General features: G+C 38.6%; 1 protein-coding gene and 1 non-coding gene across 3 annotated transcripts in view; one reads left to right on the forward strand and one right to left on the reverse strand.

Annotated features, from left to right (window-relative positions):
* Positions 1-15,128, reverse strand: part of CCDC112 (coiled-coil domain containing 112) — a 30,009-nt gene extending 14,881 nt beyond the window's left edge. For both annotated transcript variants that reach the window (XM_017544894.2, XM_017544893.2), the window contains exons 1-2: positions 14,794-15,128; positions 2,730-2,851 (exon numbers count right to left, since the gene is read on the reverse strand). In XM_017544894.2, the coding sequence (XP_017400383.1) occupies positions 2,730-2,851; positions 14,794-14,910 (239 nt within the window). In that variant the 5' untranslated portion in view covers positions 14,911-15,128. The remainder of the gene's footprint in view (positions 1-2,729; positions 2,852-14,793) is intronic.
* On the forward strand, positions 9,606-9,714 carry LOC119473660. Its single transcript, XR_005202866.1, has one exon. It is a non-coding gene; the product is annotated as a U6 spliceosomal RNA (small nuclear RNA).
* Positions 15,129-16,955: the final 1,827 nt, after the last annotated feature.

Genomic DNA, 16,955 nt, shown 5'->3' on the forward strand with positions numbered 1-16,955 from the left:
CTCAGCCTCCTGAGTAGCTGGGATTACAGGCACGCGCCACCATGCCCAGCTAATTTTTTGTAGTTTTAGTAGAGACGGGGTTTCAGCATGTTGACCAGATGGTCTCGATCTCTTGACCTCGTGATCCACCCGCCTCGGCCTCCCAAAGTGCTGGGATTACAGGCTTGAGCCACCGCGCCCGGCCCCAGATAACTCTTTTTTTTATAACAAAGTTTTTGTAGGAAAACATTAAGACATATTCAAAAGTACAGAATGATAAATGGACCCCCGTATGATATGCCCTTTATTTCACCCTGATTCAGCAGTTTTACCTCTCATATTTTCATTTATCCATCTATCTTTGCTTTGTTTAGCTTAAGTATTTTAAAGTAAATCCATTACATCTATCTTTGCTTAGCTTAGCTTATTTTCAAGTAAATCCTTTACATTATGCAATTTCACCCCAACATACTTTTGTGTGTGTCTGTAAAGATTATAGATATTTGACTTACCTAACTATAGTGCTATTGTTGTGCCACGCAAAAGCTACAATTCCTTGTTATCTAAGACATACACTTAAAAAAAAAGATGCAGAGCAATGTGGACAGTATGCTACCATTTATACAAAAAGGGAAAAATATTTCTATTTCTTTATAAACACATAAAATATCTGTGGAAGGATACATAAGAAACTAATAGTACTGGGTTATCTTAGTAGAAAGGAATTGGGTGGCTTAGGTCAAGGGTAAAATTGAGATTTTCCACTGGTTACCCTTTGATATGTTTTGATTTTTGAACTATATTACCTATTCTAAAAATAAAACAAAATGATATTATAGATTGTGTTTTTTCCTTTGTGTTTATATGAACTGTTAGATAGAAACACTCTTCCAATGAGTTTTTCTAATATTCTTTCAGTGAGTTTTTCCAATGCCTTACAGGAGGTGAAGAACCCTGCTCAGAACTGTAAGACACACTAGTTGCTGTATCTATGGATATTAACCATCTGGTAGACATTACCCTATCTAGAAAGAAACATAAAACAGAACCTCTAGCCTAGAATCTAATTCTACCTAGAGTAAGGCATTTTGGAAATGTTTAAAAATTATATTTTTTCAAATTCTGGATACTAAAGATACAGGTATTAGCAATTTCAAGTATACAATACATTATTATTAACTATAGTCACCATGCTGTATGTGAGGTCTCCAGATCTTTTCTATTTTATTACTTGTACCCTTTGACCAACATCTCCCTGTTATCCCCACTTTCACCTCATCACCCCAAACTCCTGGTAACCACCATTCTATTCTCTATTTCTGAGTTTGACTTTTTTTAAGACTCCACATATAAATAAGATCATGCATTGTTTGTCTTTCTGTGTATGGCTTATTTCACTTAACATAATGAAAATACTTTGCTAAGAAAGTTGATTTCAAATACACACATACAAGGTAACTATGTGAAGTGATGGATATGTTAACTAGCTTGATTGTGGTAATCATTTTGCAATGTATATGTACATCCAGACATCACACTGTAGACATTAAATATATATAATTTTTATTTGTCAATTATACCTCAGTAAAGTTGGGGGGAAAAAGGTGAAAGTATTACATAAATGCAAGGAGAATTCAATCTCCAAAAGCTACAATGTGGCATAGCTTTTCAAAATTCAAACTATACACTTTTTCATTGGTAGAATTTCTAAATAGAGAACTGCCACCAACTCTGATCCAGAGACCTTTCCTTACAATAGATTCCTTTTCTCTTGTGTTCTCTGGCAAATCAACATCATGCAGGTTCAAAGCAACATTTTGATAAAGCTCTCAACTGTAGGGTAGAGTGGAGTGCCTTGAGTTCTAATTCTTTTTAACATTCCTCATATTTATCATATGCTGGTACTACTGACAACATTACACATTCAATAAATATTACTGGTTGTTTAAAGAAAAAGTTCATATATATTGAAAATTTTAAATAAATGGAAGCTTCTCAAATAGCTTGGTCATAATGTGCAGAATGGATTTGAAAGAGGCAGAAACCAAGGAAGCAAGATCAATTAAAAAGCCACTTCAAAAAAAAAAAACATAAGAGTACAGACTTTTCATTAAAATGATTCACTGTCTTCCTTCATGAGATCGCACCCACGTATTCAAACAGGGTTGCTGGTGAACAGCACTGGTTAGTAAGAATGATAATGGCTTTCAGAGTGGCTGGGGCCAGACTGAGTCCCTCAAACACCATTTATTAACCATGTAATCTATGAAAAGATGTTTATTCTCTACGATTCTCAACATCCTCCTTTGTAAAATAGGAAGAAGAACAATTTAAATATATAATGTTCGTCATTTATAAAACACTTTCATACATACACAATAAAAAAAATTCACTTCCTCAAAAATATTTACCAGGCATTTAACTATAGTTATAAAGTGAAAATGTATTAGATCTGTTATTTGTTACACAAAATCTAAAGAAATAGCTGTTTTGTTTCCTGTGAAATACACAGATCCAAAATGGCAAAAATAGAGAAAATCGAAATAACTCTAGTTATAATTAACTTTACATTAAACAGCCTATTATCATTTGTCCATTTCACATCTCCCATCTTTCTCTTGTTATATTTGACAGGCTAGTGATTAAAATTTTGTAGCTTAATGTAAGACTAGGTAAGGTACAGTTAATTTTTTAATGTCCATTATAAAATGGCTAGTAATGTTATTTGAAGATAATATTCTCATACTTACTGATTTTTAAATTTTTCTGCTGTGCGTACGAATTCTGCTTTCTTAGTCTGATTAACTTTCTGCTTCCAGTTTTGAAGATGAAAAGAACGAATTCCACCTGAAGTACTAAAACAGCCATCATTCTGCATTGAGAGAAAAAAAAACTTAATAGTAATGAAAACAGTAAGACATAAATGTGGAATTTTTTCAGAGAGATAAAATGTCAATAGTTGAGTTTCTTGGAGGATAATTTTGGAGCCGATCTTATTTAACTCTTAAAAGTACATTTGTGAAAGAAGGAATATCTATCATATGAAGGAATATCTATCTTAAAATGCTAAATTGAGTAAGAAATGTTAAATATCCAGGGATTATATGCAAAATAATTCATTCATTCAGTCATTTAACAAATATGTATTGAACACTATGAAGTGACACAGGCTGCATTAGACACTAAGGAAACAGTGATGATCCATAATAATATGGCCCGTCTCAAAGTCTAGTGAGGAAAAACAGATTTAAGGAGAAAAGAGTAAACAAGCAATAAAACGGAAACTCCACCAGGTGCAATAAGTGCTATTAAGAAAATAAACATAAGGGCTGAGATGGAGAAAGTGGAGCAAGGGTTTGCTTTTTCGGTTACAATGGCCACAGAAGGTCTATTTGAGGGGATGACTTTAAGGAAGAATGGAGCCAGCCATCACAGGAACAGTAGGAAAGCGTGTTCTAAGCACAGGGATCTACATGTGCAAAAGCCCTACAGCATGAAAGACTTTGCCGAGTTCAAGCAGAGAAAGGCCAATTGTGACACAAGATTAGTAACAGTAGGGATCTTGGTAGGAGATAAAAGTAGAGAGGTAGGTATGTGCCAGATCATATAGACATTTTAGGTCACTTAGGGGGGTCTGAATTTTATTGAAGAGTTTTGAGCAGGGAAATGCCATGGTACATTTAATTCTTTAAGAAAAATTTTCTGGCTATTTCTTGGAGAATAAATTGATGGGAGATGTGGGGATGAAGTGAGGCAAGAATAAAAGCAGGAGGATCAATGAGGTACCTGGTACAGCTATACAGGCAAGGAATGACAGTGTCCAGGACTACAAAGGAAATGAGACTCAATGTATTTTGGAGGTATCACCAAGAGGGATTGCTGAGCAACAAAAATGGGTAGTGGGAGATATGAGGGGAAAATGAAACAAGGCTTTAAATTTCTAGGAGAAAAAAAAAAAAAGTAGTAAATCTAAATCTAGGAAATATATTTTAAGTTGAGACATAATTCACATACCATAAAATATCTGTTTAAAGTGTACAATTCAGTGGTTTTTAGTGTATTCACAAAGTTGTGCAACTATCATGACTATCCAGTTTCAGAATATTTTCATCATACCAAAAAGAAACCTCATACCTATTAGCGGTCACTCCCCGTTCCCCTTCCTCCCAGCTCCTGGCAACCATTAATCTACTTTCTGACTCTATGGATTTGCATTTTCTGGAGAATTTATATAAATTGGCTAGTATAATATGTAGCCTTGTCTATCTGACTTCTTGCACTTTGCATTATGTTTTCAAGATTCATCTGTGTTGTACCATGAATCAATACTCCATTTCTTCTTAGGGCTGAATAATACTCCATTATATGGATCTACCACATTTTGTTTATCCACTAATCAGTCATTAGCTGATGGACAATTGGGGTGTTTCAACTATTTGGCCAAGTTACTACGAACATTTGTGTACATGTTTTAATGGGAATACATGTTTTCAATTTTCTTCATTTTACACCTAGCGGCAGAATTTCTGGATCATAAAGTAACTATTTTCTTACTTTCCCGTTTAAAAAAATTGGGTGGCATAGCAAGGCCTGGTGGCCCATGCCTCTAATTCCAGCACTTTGGGAGGCCAAGGTGGGAGAACAGCTTGAGGGCAGGAGTTTGAGACCGGCCTGGGCAACATCACAAGATCTTGTCTGTATAAAAATTTTTTTAAAAAGCCAGGCATGGTGGCATGAGGCTACCAGGAGGCCACCTCAGGAGGCTGAGGTGGGAGGATTTCTTGAGTTCAGGAGATCAAGGCTGCAGTAAGCCATGACCACACAACTGCACTCCAGCCTGTGGGGACAGAGCAACACACTGCCTCAAAAAAAAGTTGGGGTGGTTGACCTTTTATTGTGAAGTTAAAAGCATTCCTTATATACCGAATGTAAAAGTCCCTTATTAGACATATGATTTGCAAATATTTCCCCCCATTCTCTGAGTTGTCTTTTCACTTTCTTGATAATGTCTTTGAAGCCCAAAAGTTTTTAACTTTTTAAAGAACTACCCATTTACATTCCCCTTAGAAATGTATAGGGATTTCAATTTCTCCACAAACTCACCAATAACTGTTATTGTCTTTTTTATTACAGTCATCTAAATGGGTAAGAAGTGATTTCTCACAGTGGTTCTAATTAGTCCATAATGACTAATGATGTTGAGCATTTTTTCATGTGCTTATTGGCCACTTCTAAGGAATGCCTACTTAAATCCTTCCTCTTTTAGAAAATTTGGTTGTCTATTTATTGTTGAATTGTAACATTTATATATGTTACTCAACTTTTATGGGAGGCTATTGTTTTGGACAGAGCTCTGGCAGTAGGCCCCAACAGACCAGACAAAATAAAAAGAGTCATTCATGCTAAGTGCCACACGATCAAAATGAAACTTTAAGGAAATAGGTAAATTTCCCCAATTGATCATTTTTTTTCCTGAAAACAGAGATGCACAGCAACCAAACAGAAAGGGTCCAGTCAACCTGACTCCGAGTAATAAGAAAAGCCTCTTTACTTTTACCCTCGTAAGTTACCTGAAATAAACGGATGTTAACCAATCCTCTTTCTTTGTTTAACTGAAGTGGTGAAGGTCTTATGTTGCCCAGGTTGGACTCCTGGGCTCAAGTGATCCTCTCACATCAGCCTCCTGAGTACCTGGGATTACAGGCACATGCTGCTGTGCTCAACTCCAATCTGCTTTGCTCTTTTAGCTCCAAAACATTCTTTCATAATTGAGATTATATTGGTTGTGTTGAAGATCAGTACACACACATTTCAATTTGCACACAATTTTTATCACAGGTACCAAAAATCTAAAATGCCGTGTATATATTTTTTTTCCTTGAGACGAAGTTTCACTCTTGTCATCCAGGCTGGAGTGCATTGCCGTGATCTCTGCTCACTGCAACCTCTGCCTCCCGAGTTCAAGTGATTCTCCTGCCTCAGCCTCCCAAGTAGTTGGGAATACAGGCACCCACCACCATGCCCAGCTAATTTTTGTATTTTTAGTAGAGACAGGGTTTCATCATGTTAGCGAGGCTGGTCTCGAATTCCTGACCTCAGGTGATCCACCCGCCTCGGCCTCCTAAAGTGCTGGGGTTACAGGCATGAGCCACCACACCCGGCTGCCATGCACTTTTAAAAGTTATTCCAGTGACTTTCCAGCTTAAATTTGGAGGAAATTTTTCCTTAAGAGGCGATCAAATACCAGTATCTTCACATGTTGATAAGCTGTTACATACATCCCAGCAACTCACAATTTAATACCACATATACTACATACTTTTAATTTTCAATCTTTCATAACACACTAACAATGTTATTAGGAAAATATAGGATTACCATAACCAAAGACGTCACAGAGTACACACAATTCTGACAGGGAAAGCCATGATCAAAGAGTGGTTTTTTATAAGGAAACATTTCTACTAAAAATTAACACGGGAATTGAAGTAATTTAAAATGTTCAAGACATTAAATGCAGGACCGTGACTCCATATTGCCATTTGGTATGCTTAGTATTAGAGGATATAAGAACTAACCCCCTTCTATGGAATGTTAAGCTGACACCCAAGACAGTCAAAGCCTCCCATAATTTAATATTCCACACTATTTTGTAGTTGTACGAAAAAACAAACTGCAAATGATTTCACCTCTTAAAACATTTATACTTAAAAAATAGTATGAGGTGGGGTTCTCTCCTTCTTAAAAATGTTCCCAGAGTGACTAAAAAACTTGCATTTACAAGATAGTTGATAAAAATATGAATCTGGATTGTATAAGGAGGGAGACAGGGACTACTAAGACACAGTAGATGATATTAATCAGATTTGGCTTTTTTTCTTTTTTTTTTCTTTTTTTAAATCAAACTCATTTTATTGCCAGGCAGACTTGGTTTCTTTCCCTTAGCCTTCATCAAAGCTCTCCTTGGTTTTAGTTTGTTTTCTGCAGGTTAAGTCTTCTTTAGTTTCTTATTTAGCCACTTCGGCCAGTTTTTCTTTTACTCCCCTTTTCCCTTTGGTTTGCACTTTGTGTCTGAAGATTTATCCTTTCATGTTGCCTTTTTTGGCTTCATTTCTGCTTTTGTAGGAGCAAGTTTAGATGACAACTACATGAATCTCCTCTTGGGCTCGCCCTTCACTGTCCCTTCTGCTTAACTGACCTTCTTCTTGGGCTTCTTGGCAGGAGGAAAGGTACCTGCCTGGTGCTGTGCTTGCAAGCCCTGGTGTGTGAGCCTCTGTGGAGCTGGGATGCCTGGCTATTGCTGCTCCTCCTGCCACCCCAGCTGCTGAGAGCCCCATTTTTTTCTACTGTTCCTGGGTTTTTTGTTCCTGCTCTACAGAATCCACTGTTCTGTCATGCCCTATGGTAATTATTATTCTATTTTATAGAATGGGAGGCTGCCCTGATTCATGAATTGCAAATAAAAGCCTATTTGATCTATATTGAACTAAATTTGCTGTAACTTTATTCAATATGTATTTTAGATGTAAGACCCTTATCAACATATAATTTGCAAGCATTTTCTCCCATTCTCTGACTTCCTCTTCACTTTTTTTTTTCATGTGGGAAGTTATTTTCTTTTTTTTTTAATTGCATTTTAGGTTTTGGGGTACATGTGAAGAACATGCAAGATTGTTGCATAGGTACACACATGGCAGTGTGATTTGCTGCCTTCCTCCCCTTCACCTATATCTGGCATTTCTCCCCATGCTCTCTCTCCCCAACTCCCCACCCCCTGCTGTCCCTCCCCTATTTCCCCCCAACAGACCCCAGTGTGTAGTGCTACCCTCCCTGTGTCCATGTGTTCTCATTGTTCAAAACCTGCCTATGAGTGAGAAATGCGGTGTTTGATTTTCTGCTCTTGTGTCAGTTTGCTGATAATGTTCTTTTGCAGCAGCATAATCGCGGCTCACTGAAACCTCCACTTCCGCCACCCCCGTTCAAGTGATTCTCCTGCCTCAGCCTCCTGAGTAGGTGGGACCACAGATGCACACCACCATGCAGGGCTAATTTTTGTATTTTTAGTAGGGATGGGGTTTCGCAATGTTGTCCGAGCTGGTCTCAAACTCCTGGCCTCAAGTCATCTGCCCGCCTGGGCCTCCCAAAGTGCTAGAATTACAGGTATGAGCCGCTGCACCTGGCCTGAAGCACAAAAGCTTTTAATTTTGATGAACTCCAAGGTATCTACTTGGTCTTTGGCTGCTTGTGCTTTAGATGTCATGCAGGAGAAACTACTGACCTGACCAAAGGTCATGAAGACTCAGGCCTGTGTTTTATTCTAAGAGTTTTATACTCTAAGAGTTTTTTAGACCTATATTTAGGTCTTTGATCAGATCAGAGATTTTTCAAATATGGTATGAGGTGGTTCAGCTTCTGTATGTAGTAATTCAATTGTCCAAACATTTGTTGAAAAGACTATTCTTTTCTTATGCAATTGTCTTGGCACCCTTTTGAAAATCAACTACCCATAAATGTGTAGGTTTATGTCTTGACTCTCATTGATCTATTTGTCTATCATCTGTCCCTATGCCTGTACCACAGTTTGATTACTGTGGCTTTGAAGTTAAATTCTGAAATTAACAATTGTAAGTCCTTCAACTTTGTTCTTCTTTTTCAAGATTGTTTTGGCTATTCAGGGTGCCTTGAATTTTCCATATTAATTTTAAGACCAGCTTGTACATTTCTGCAAAAAAATTTTTTAAAAAGGCAGCTAAGATTTTTATAGAGATTGCACTGAATCTGCAAATCAATTTGGGGTGTATTGCCATCTTAAAAAAACAAAGTCTTCAAAATCATAAATATTAAGTATTCACTTATATAAGTCTCCTTTAATTTTTTTGAATAGTTTTTGTAGGTTTTAGAGCATAAGTTTTGTGCTTTTGTTAAATTAATTCCTATGTATTTTATTTTTTATAATACTACTATAAATGGTATTTTTTCTGCATTTTATTTTTGAATTGCCCATTGCTAGTGTATAGAAATACAATTGACTTCTGTATATTTATCTTGTACCCTGCAACCTTGCTGTACTTATTAGTTTTCTAGTAAGTTTTGTGTGTGTGTGTGTGGATTCCTTAGAATTATTAATATACATTATGTCACCTGTGAATAAGTATCACATTACTTCTTCCTTTCTAATAGGAATGCTTTTTTATTAACTTTTCTTGCCTAACTGCCCTAGTTAGAACTTTCAGTGAGCAAAGTGTTAAGAGTGGACAACCTTATCTTGTTCCTGATCATATGGAGACAGCTTTTCATATTTTATCATCAAGTAATATGTTACAGCTGGGAGTGGTGGTGCAAGCCTGTAATCCCGTAATTTGAGAGGCCAAGGCAGGCAGATCACCTGAGATTAGGAGTTTGAAACCAGACTGGCTAACATGGTGAAACCCTATTTCTATTAAAAATACGACAAATTAGCTGGGCATGGTGGTGCGCACCTGTAATCTCAGCTACTTGGGAGGCTGAGGCAGGAGAATCACTTGAACCTGGGAGGCGGAGGTTGCAGTGAGCTGAGATCACACCATTGCACTCCAGTTTTGGCAACGAGAGCAAGACTTGGTCTCAAAAAAAAAAAAAAAAAGTACGTGCTCGCTTCGGCAGCACATATACTAAAAAACTGGAACGATACAGAGAATATTAGCACGGCCCCTACACAAGGATGACATGCAAACTCGTGAAGCGCTCCATATTTTGAAAAATATTTTAAAAAAAGGTAATATGTTACTTAATGATGCCTCTGTCACATTGAGAAAGTTCTCTTCCATTGATAGTTTGTTGACCGTTTTTATCACGAAAGGGTGTTGGATTTTGTCAACTGCTTTTTTGTTTCTACTGAGATGATTACGTGGTTTTGCCCTTCATTTTATTAATATATTGTATTATATTAGCTGATTTTCATATAGTAAACCCACATTGCATGTCTGGAATAAATTCCAATTGATCATGGTATATAATCCTTTTCATGTTTTTAGATATGTTGGCTAGTATTTTGTTGAGGATTTTTACATCTGTATTTATAACAGATACTAGTTTGTATTTTTCTTTCTTGTGATGTTTTTGTTTGATTTTGGTATCAGGGTAATAATCGCCTTACAGAACAAGGAATGTTCACTAAAAATGTTTCTTCCTCTATTTTCTGAAAAGCATTTGTTACAAACAAAAATGCATTTATGCTTTCATATTTACCTATATATTTGCAGTACTCTATTCACATTATTCTTTATGTAGATTCTACTTACTGTCTAGTGTCCTCTTATTTAAGCTTGCAGGACTCCTTTTAATGTAGGGCAATTATGCTAATGACAAATTCTTTTGGCTTTTGTTTACCTCAGTATGTCTTAAATTCTCCTTCATTCTTACAGAATAATTTTGCTGTACAAAGAATAACTGGTTGGCAGTCTTTTTCTATTTTATGTCATCCCTCTGCTTTTTGGTGTCCATGGTTTCTGATGTGAAATCAGCTGTTAATTTTACTGAGGATTCCTTATATGTAATGAATTGCTTCTCTCTTGGTGCTTTCAAGACTTTCTGTCTGTATTTATTGGGAGGTTTATTATGATGTGTCAAGATATAAATTTCTATAAGTTTATTCTACTTAGAATTCATTGAGTTCCATCCTTATATAGGTTAATGTTTTTCATCAAATTTGGGAAGTCTTCTGCCATTAGTTCTTCAAATATCCATTTTCCCCCTTTTTTCTCTCTCTCCTTGCTTCCTGGGACTCTCATTATGCACATGGTAGCATGCATAACAGTGTTGCACAGATCTCAGACTCTGTCATTTTTATTCTCCCTGTTCTTTAGTCTGGATAATCTGAATTGAGCTATCTCCGAGTTTGCTGATACTTTCTTCTGCCAGCTCAAATCTGGTGCTGAGTCTCTCTAGTGATGTTTTCATTTGAGTTCTTGCATTTTTTAACTCCAGAATTTCTATTTGATTCTTTTTTATATGTTTAATTTCTTTATAGATTTCTATTTGATGAGACATAATTCCCACTTTCTCTTAGTTCTTTAGCAATGGTTTCCTTTAGTTCTTTGATCATATTTAAATAGCTGCTTTGAAGTCTTTGTCTAGTACGTCCAATAGCCAGTAATCCTTAGAGACAGCTGCTTTTTACTATTTTTCCCATGTATGAACCATACTTTCTTGCCACGTCTCATAATTTTGTTAAAGACTGGACATTTAAAATAATGTAATGTGACAACTCTAAAAATGAGATTCTCTCCCTCTGTCAGGGTTTGTTTCATTGCTGTTTGTGTAATTACTTTCCTGAATTAATTCTGTAAAATCTGTAGTCTTGGTCAGATGTGGCAGTGAAATCTCTCATTAGCTCAGTTGTCAGCTAATAATTGGTGAGAGATTTCCTTAGATGATTTGAACCACTATGTGTCCTAGCCTTTGCTTCCTTTGGGAAAGGGGGTCTATATGCATGCTGAAGCATACCTCCAACATGTAAGTAGGCAGTTTAAAACCCTATCTTAGTCTTTACTTTCTGCCAGCATAATGCGTCAAAGCTAAACAAGGATGAGGACTGAGAGCTTTCTTAGGTCTTTCCTATTGCTCCTGTAACAAACTCACCACAAGTTAGTTTACCACAAATGTAGTGGCTTAAACAACACAAATTTATTCCCTCACAGATCTGGAGGTCTAGTCTAAAATCAAAGTGTGAACCTGGAGGACATTATGCTAAGTGAAAAAAGCCAGACAAAGAGATTCAAATCCCATATAATCTCACTTAGACTGCAAGTGGAATCTAATTCAGAGTAGAACAATAGTTGCCAGAGGCTGGTGGGGAGGGCAAGGAAGGAAATAGCGAGTTGTTAGTCAAACAGTGCAAAGTTTCAGATAGACAGGTGCAATGTTTTGAGATCTACTACACAGTAGTTTGACTAAAGTCAATAAGAATGTATTGTATATTTCAAAATAACAGAGTAAATTTCAAATGGTTCACCACAAAAAATAAGTGAGGTGATAGATACGTTATTAGCCTGGTTTAATCATTCCACATTGTATACATATATCAAAACATCACATTGTACCCCATAAATGTATATAATTATGATTTGTACATTAAAAATAATATTAATTAAAGTGTTAGTAGCGCTGCATTCCTTGTAGAAGCTTCAGGGAAGAAACCACCCCCTTAACTTTATTCCAGCATCTATAGCCACCTTCATTCCTTAGCTAATGGCCCCTTCTCACATCACTCCAACCTCCTTCTTCCATCATCATATCTCCTACTTCCAACTCTGATCCTTCCCCCTCTGTCTTATAAGGGCCTTTGTGATTATTCCAGGTCTACTCAGATAATTAAGATATTGAATTTAATTTAATCACATCTGCAAACTATGTAAGGTTACACAGTAACAGGTGAAAATAGTTATTACTGAAGGGCTATTTCAGGCAGCCAAGGAACATAAAATTCAGGACATCAGAGAGAAGGTCCTTAAAACGAAACAGAAGACAGAGACTTATGCTAGTATCAAGCCAGCATCACACTAATGTGATGTGGTAGAGATACTTCAAAAATGTCATAATTCAACAACTAAAATGAACAAGAGAACAGCTGAGAACAAGGGGGAAATGACATTAGAGAGGAGGATAGAGATTTGTGGTCTTCGGTTTTGAAAGGCAATAGGTAATAAGGGTTAGGAACAAATAATACACAAATATTAAAAAGCATAGGTAGGGTACATTGTTACTTTTCATAATGAGTGAGGAATTTATGAGATTCCATGCTCCGAGGAATTGTAAAATAAACTACAACATAAAAGAGTTCTAAAACTTCAGAGATAATTACTCCAAAATAATTTAAAGAAACTGTGATGGACTGAACTGTGTTCCCTCAAAATTCCTATGTAGAAGGCCTGACCCCCAAAGTGGGTTAAATGAGGTCATTAAGGTGGGGACCTAATTTGATGGAACTGGTGTCCCTGCAAGAGATGTCAGAGATCTCTTTCTCTCCTCTTGTACACAGAGGAGAGACTATGTGAGGACACAGTGAGAAGGTGGCCGTCTACAAACCAGGAAGAGAGGCCTCACCAGAAACCAACCCTAAGGGCAACTTGTGAACTTCTACCTTCTAGAACTGTACGAAAATAAACTTTTGTTGTTCTTTAGCCACCAAATCTGTAGTGTTTTGTTCTAGAAGCCCTAGCTGAAAGTAACTTGAGATATTTTGGTGGACATCTCTAGCATCATGAGATTGCTATCAGGAAAATTATCTCATCTCAAGAAAATACCAGTTGGTTTCAGTGTTAAAGTCAGTAAGACTATTCGTTCATTTAATCATATGACAAATATTCAAGTTCAGTGTTAGCATGTAAAATTTGTGTGTATAGGTATGTTTGTGCAGTATGCTGGGGGGGGAGTATAAAGATGGATAACATGTAAACTCCTAAACATTATCACAATATTGCATGCAGTAACTAATTTTTTTTTAATAAAGCCCGAACACAACGTGAAGAATTCTACCTCATTATGCTGAGGTAGAAAGTATACAGCATGGTTCTCCATCTCAGCACTACTGACTTTTGGACCAGATGATTCTTTGTTGTGGAGGGCTATTCTCTGACCTCTACCCATTGGATGCTAGCAGCCTCTTTCAGGCATTTTATTAGTCCCCTAGAGGACATCTAGCAATGTTTTGGACACATAAAGCCAGCAACACGGGGTCACGCACTTTTTTAAGCATCGTAACTTAAAAATATTTTATGTATTATGTATTTTTATGTATTTTCTATTTTTTCCTGAGATACTTGGGCAGAGTTAGAATAATAAACATTATTACAAAGGATGTGTGAGAAAACTTGCTTTAGGTGGAATTTCCTGAAGGTCTACGAGTAAAGACATTTCTTAAAGGAGGAAAAAAATGGAACCTGTCCTCAGCTCACGACAGCCTTCCTTCAGGTTTATATTGATCCACAAATATTCAGTAAATGCCTACTATATTCCAGGCACTACACAACAGGCATAGTTCTTGGTGCTGTAAATACAATAAAGAATAAAACTTCCAATACTTTCTGCCCTCATGGAGCTTACATTCTCATGGGGGAGGGTAAGGGGTGTGAGGAGAAACAAACAATAGAAACAAAATATGTAATATAATATATGGTACTAAGTGCTATGGAGAAAAATAAAACCAGAAACAAGGACTGGGTGTGCCGCGTAAACGGATTTAGTTTAGAGTGATAATGTAAAGTCTCGCTGACCTGGTAACATCTGAACAAAGATACCTGGCTCTCACTACAGAGAAAGGGGTCCTAAGCCGATCTTTGGAAACACCTCTGCCTCGGACCATCCTATATTGTTTTTCTCCCTGTGTTCCCAGCGCTGGTACAGTAACAGAGCTGCCACCAATTGTTGAGCACCAAGTCCCTCTCCAACCAAGCACTGTGCCAGGGGCTCCCCAGACATAACGTTAGTCCAAAGCTCGGGAGGTGCATGTTACTCTTCCCAATTTTTAGAGAAGAAAGTGAGTCGCCGACAGCATATGTTCTTATCACGCGGCTAGGAAGAGGCAGAGCCGGGTTCCCACCCAGGTCTTCCTCGACTCCGAAACCACATGGAGGCGGCTCTGCAAAAGCTGTTAAACGCACAAGCCAACAAAGAGCAACGCCCGGCGCGTGCCAGGCCCCGAGCAGGGGAGGCGAACGCCGCGCCTCCCGCCTCCCGCCTCCCGTTGGCGCGACAGAGGGCACCTGTTCAGCCAGGGCCTGCAGCCCTCGGCCCCACGCCCGCCGCCAGAGCGGCTCTCAGCTCTCCCAGATTTACCTGTTGAGGCGCTGGCGTCGCTCCCACGCCGGTCCCGGTAGCTGCACCCGCCCCTGCTACAGCCCCGGCTACCGCGGTGGCCGCCGCCGCTACCACAACGGTCGTCAGGGCGGCCATGTTTACCCGCCGAGCAGCTGGGGCCCGCGGCCACCAGTTCCTGGAGGATTAGTGCCCGGCGCACCCCGGCCTCTGCAGACCGCTCCCAGCGCTGCCGGCTTGGCCGGGAAGCAGGGCGGGGCCGAGATGCAGGGCGGTGCCGGGATGCAGGGCGGGGCCGGGATGCGGGGGGTGCGGGGGTGTGAGACTGCGGGAGGGGCGGGACCGGGGTGCGGGGCGGGACTGGAGTGCAGGGCGGGACCGGGGTGCAGGGCGGGGCCGGGGTGCAGGGCGGGGCCGAGATGCGAGGCGGTAGCCGGGATTCAAGCCGGTAGGGGAGGGGTGAGGGAAAGACCCGGTGCTTGCAGGGAAGGGGCAGGGTTGGGATTCTGGGGCTGACGGCTGTGAGGGAGGGGGCGTGGGCGGGGGCTTCGTTTTGCCCTGTCGCGGGTTTGTAGAACCTTTGGGCACTTAATCCACTCTGTCAGCCCAGTCCCAAACGTGTAAGAAAATTCATTGTCTTACATTGTCCTTAAATTTTATTTGTGTTATAGCATATATATATATATATATATATATATATATATACCCAATATACATCCGCTTTCTAGGTTTCTACTTAGCGCTGCTGAGACCGAGTCTAAATGAAAAAAAAAAAAAAATTATCAATAGGTATTGTGCTAAATGCATTTCTGCTGAATTTTTACTTTGGCCATTCATTAAGCCAAGTCATCATTAACACCTGCATAATTAAAGAAAAGCACAAACTCAAAAACAGCAAGAACTATCCCATAGCAGTGTCGTGCTGATACCTTAAAATAGTTTTTTGTTTGTTTGTTTTTAAGGTATCCTTTCCTACTCTTTTCCTACCTCTCTACCCCAGGCCTCCTTACACACATTTTTTTATCTGTGAGCAGCTCACTGAGGTCATTCTTTATACTGTACTCCTAGTTATACTTTCTTTCTTTCTTTCTTTCTTTTTTTCCTGAGATGGAGTCTCCCTCGGAGCCTCTCTCCGTCGCCCAGGGTGGAGTGCGGTGGTGTGTTCTGGGCTCGCTGCAACTTCTGATTCCCTGGTTCAAGTGATTCTCCTGCCTCAGCCTCCCGAGGAACTGGGATTACAGGCACTCCCCACCACACTCAGTTGCTTTTTTGTATTTTTGGAGGAGTCAGGGTTTCACCGTGTTGGCCAGGATGATCTCAATCTCCTGACCTCATGATCTGCCAGCCTCTGCCTTCCAAAGTGCTGGGATTACAGGCGTGAAACACCACGCCTGGCCAACTAGTTTTACTTTCAAAGTTAAGCTTAACTTTTTTGTTGTGCTTAGCCTAATGGTATCAGCATTGTGTGTCTTTTTCAAATGAACCTGAGAATGATGATGCCTTCCTTCTATAAAGGCACTCTTGCTATTGAATGTACTTTGAGGTTTGATGCAGAAACCACTTTTATGACCATAATTGTTATTAGCCTATTCATTAAAGGATCAGTGATCCATAAGCTTCACATTTGTCCAGAAACAGTCAATAGTTAAACATTTTAAGAAATCGAAAGAACCAAACAAAACTAATAGACTGGAGAGTTTAGAAGCATGCTGTGAACCAATGTTTTAGAAGTAATTCACTGTGTAAAATTAGTTTAACTATAAAATTAAAAGGTGATATTTTCACTTAACAGTAAAACTCCCAATCAAATGCCATGAAAAGATGTATCTTATACTGGTGCTTGATATACACTTTAGGTATTTTTTGATCCTTTATTCATCAACTTAGATATTAACAAAATTCAATTTCCTATAAGAGTAATTCTTCAAATTTTTAAAACTAGTTTTAAACAGAAGTGTAGAAAGACAGCCACAGTTCTAAGTATTTGTTTTGCTGTGATAGATAAGTGAATAAAATAGATTCTAAAGACTGGAAAATTCTGCAGTAGACTAGCAATGCCTAGTAGCTCTCAATGAAGCAAATTCAGTAAGTTGATCTGATCATGCCCAATTCCCCTCTTACCTACTAACACTTTTCAATGTATAAGTAATACAGTTATAATGATATTCTTGCTCAACTTCTGA

This window comes from Cebus imitator, unplaced genomic scaffold (genome assembly GCF_001604975.1).
Source record: "Cebus imitator isolate Cc_AM_T3 unplaced genomic scaffold, Cebus_imitator-1.0 Scaffold173, whole genome shotgun sequence".
Taxonomy (NCBI): domain Eukaryota; kingdom Metazoa; phylum Chordata; class Mammalia; order Primates; family Cebidae; genus Cebus; species Cebus imitator.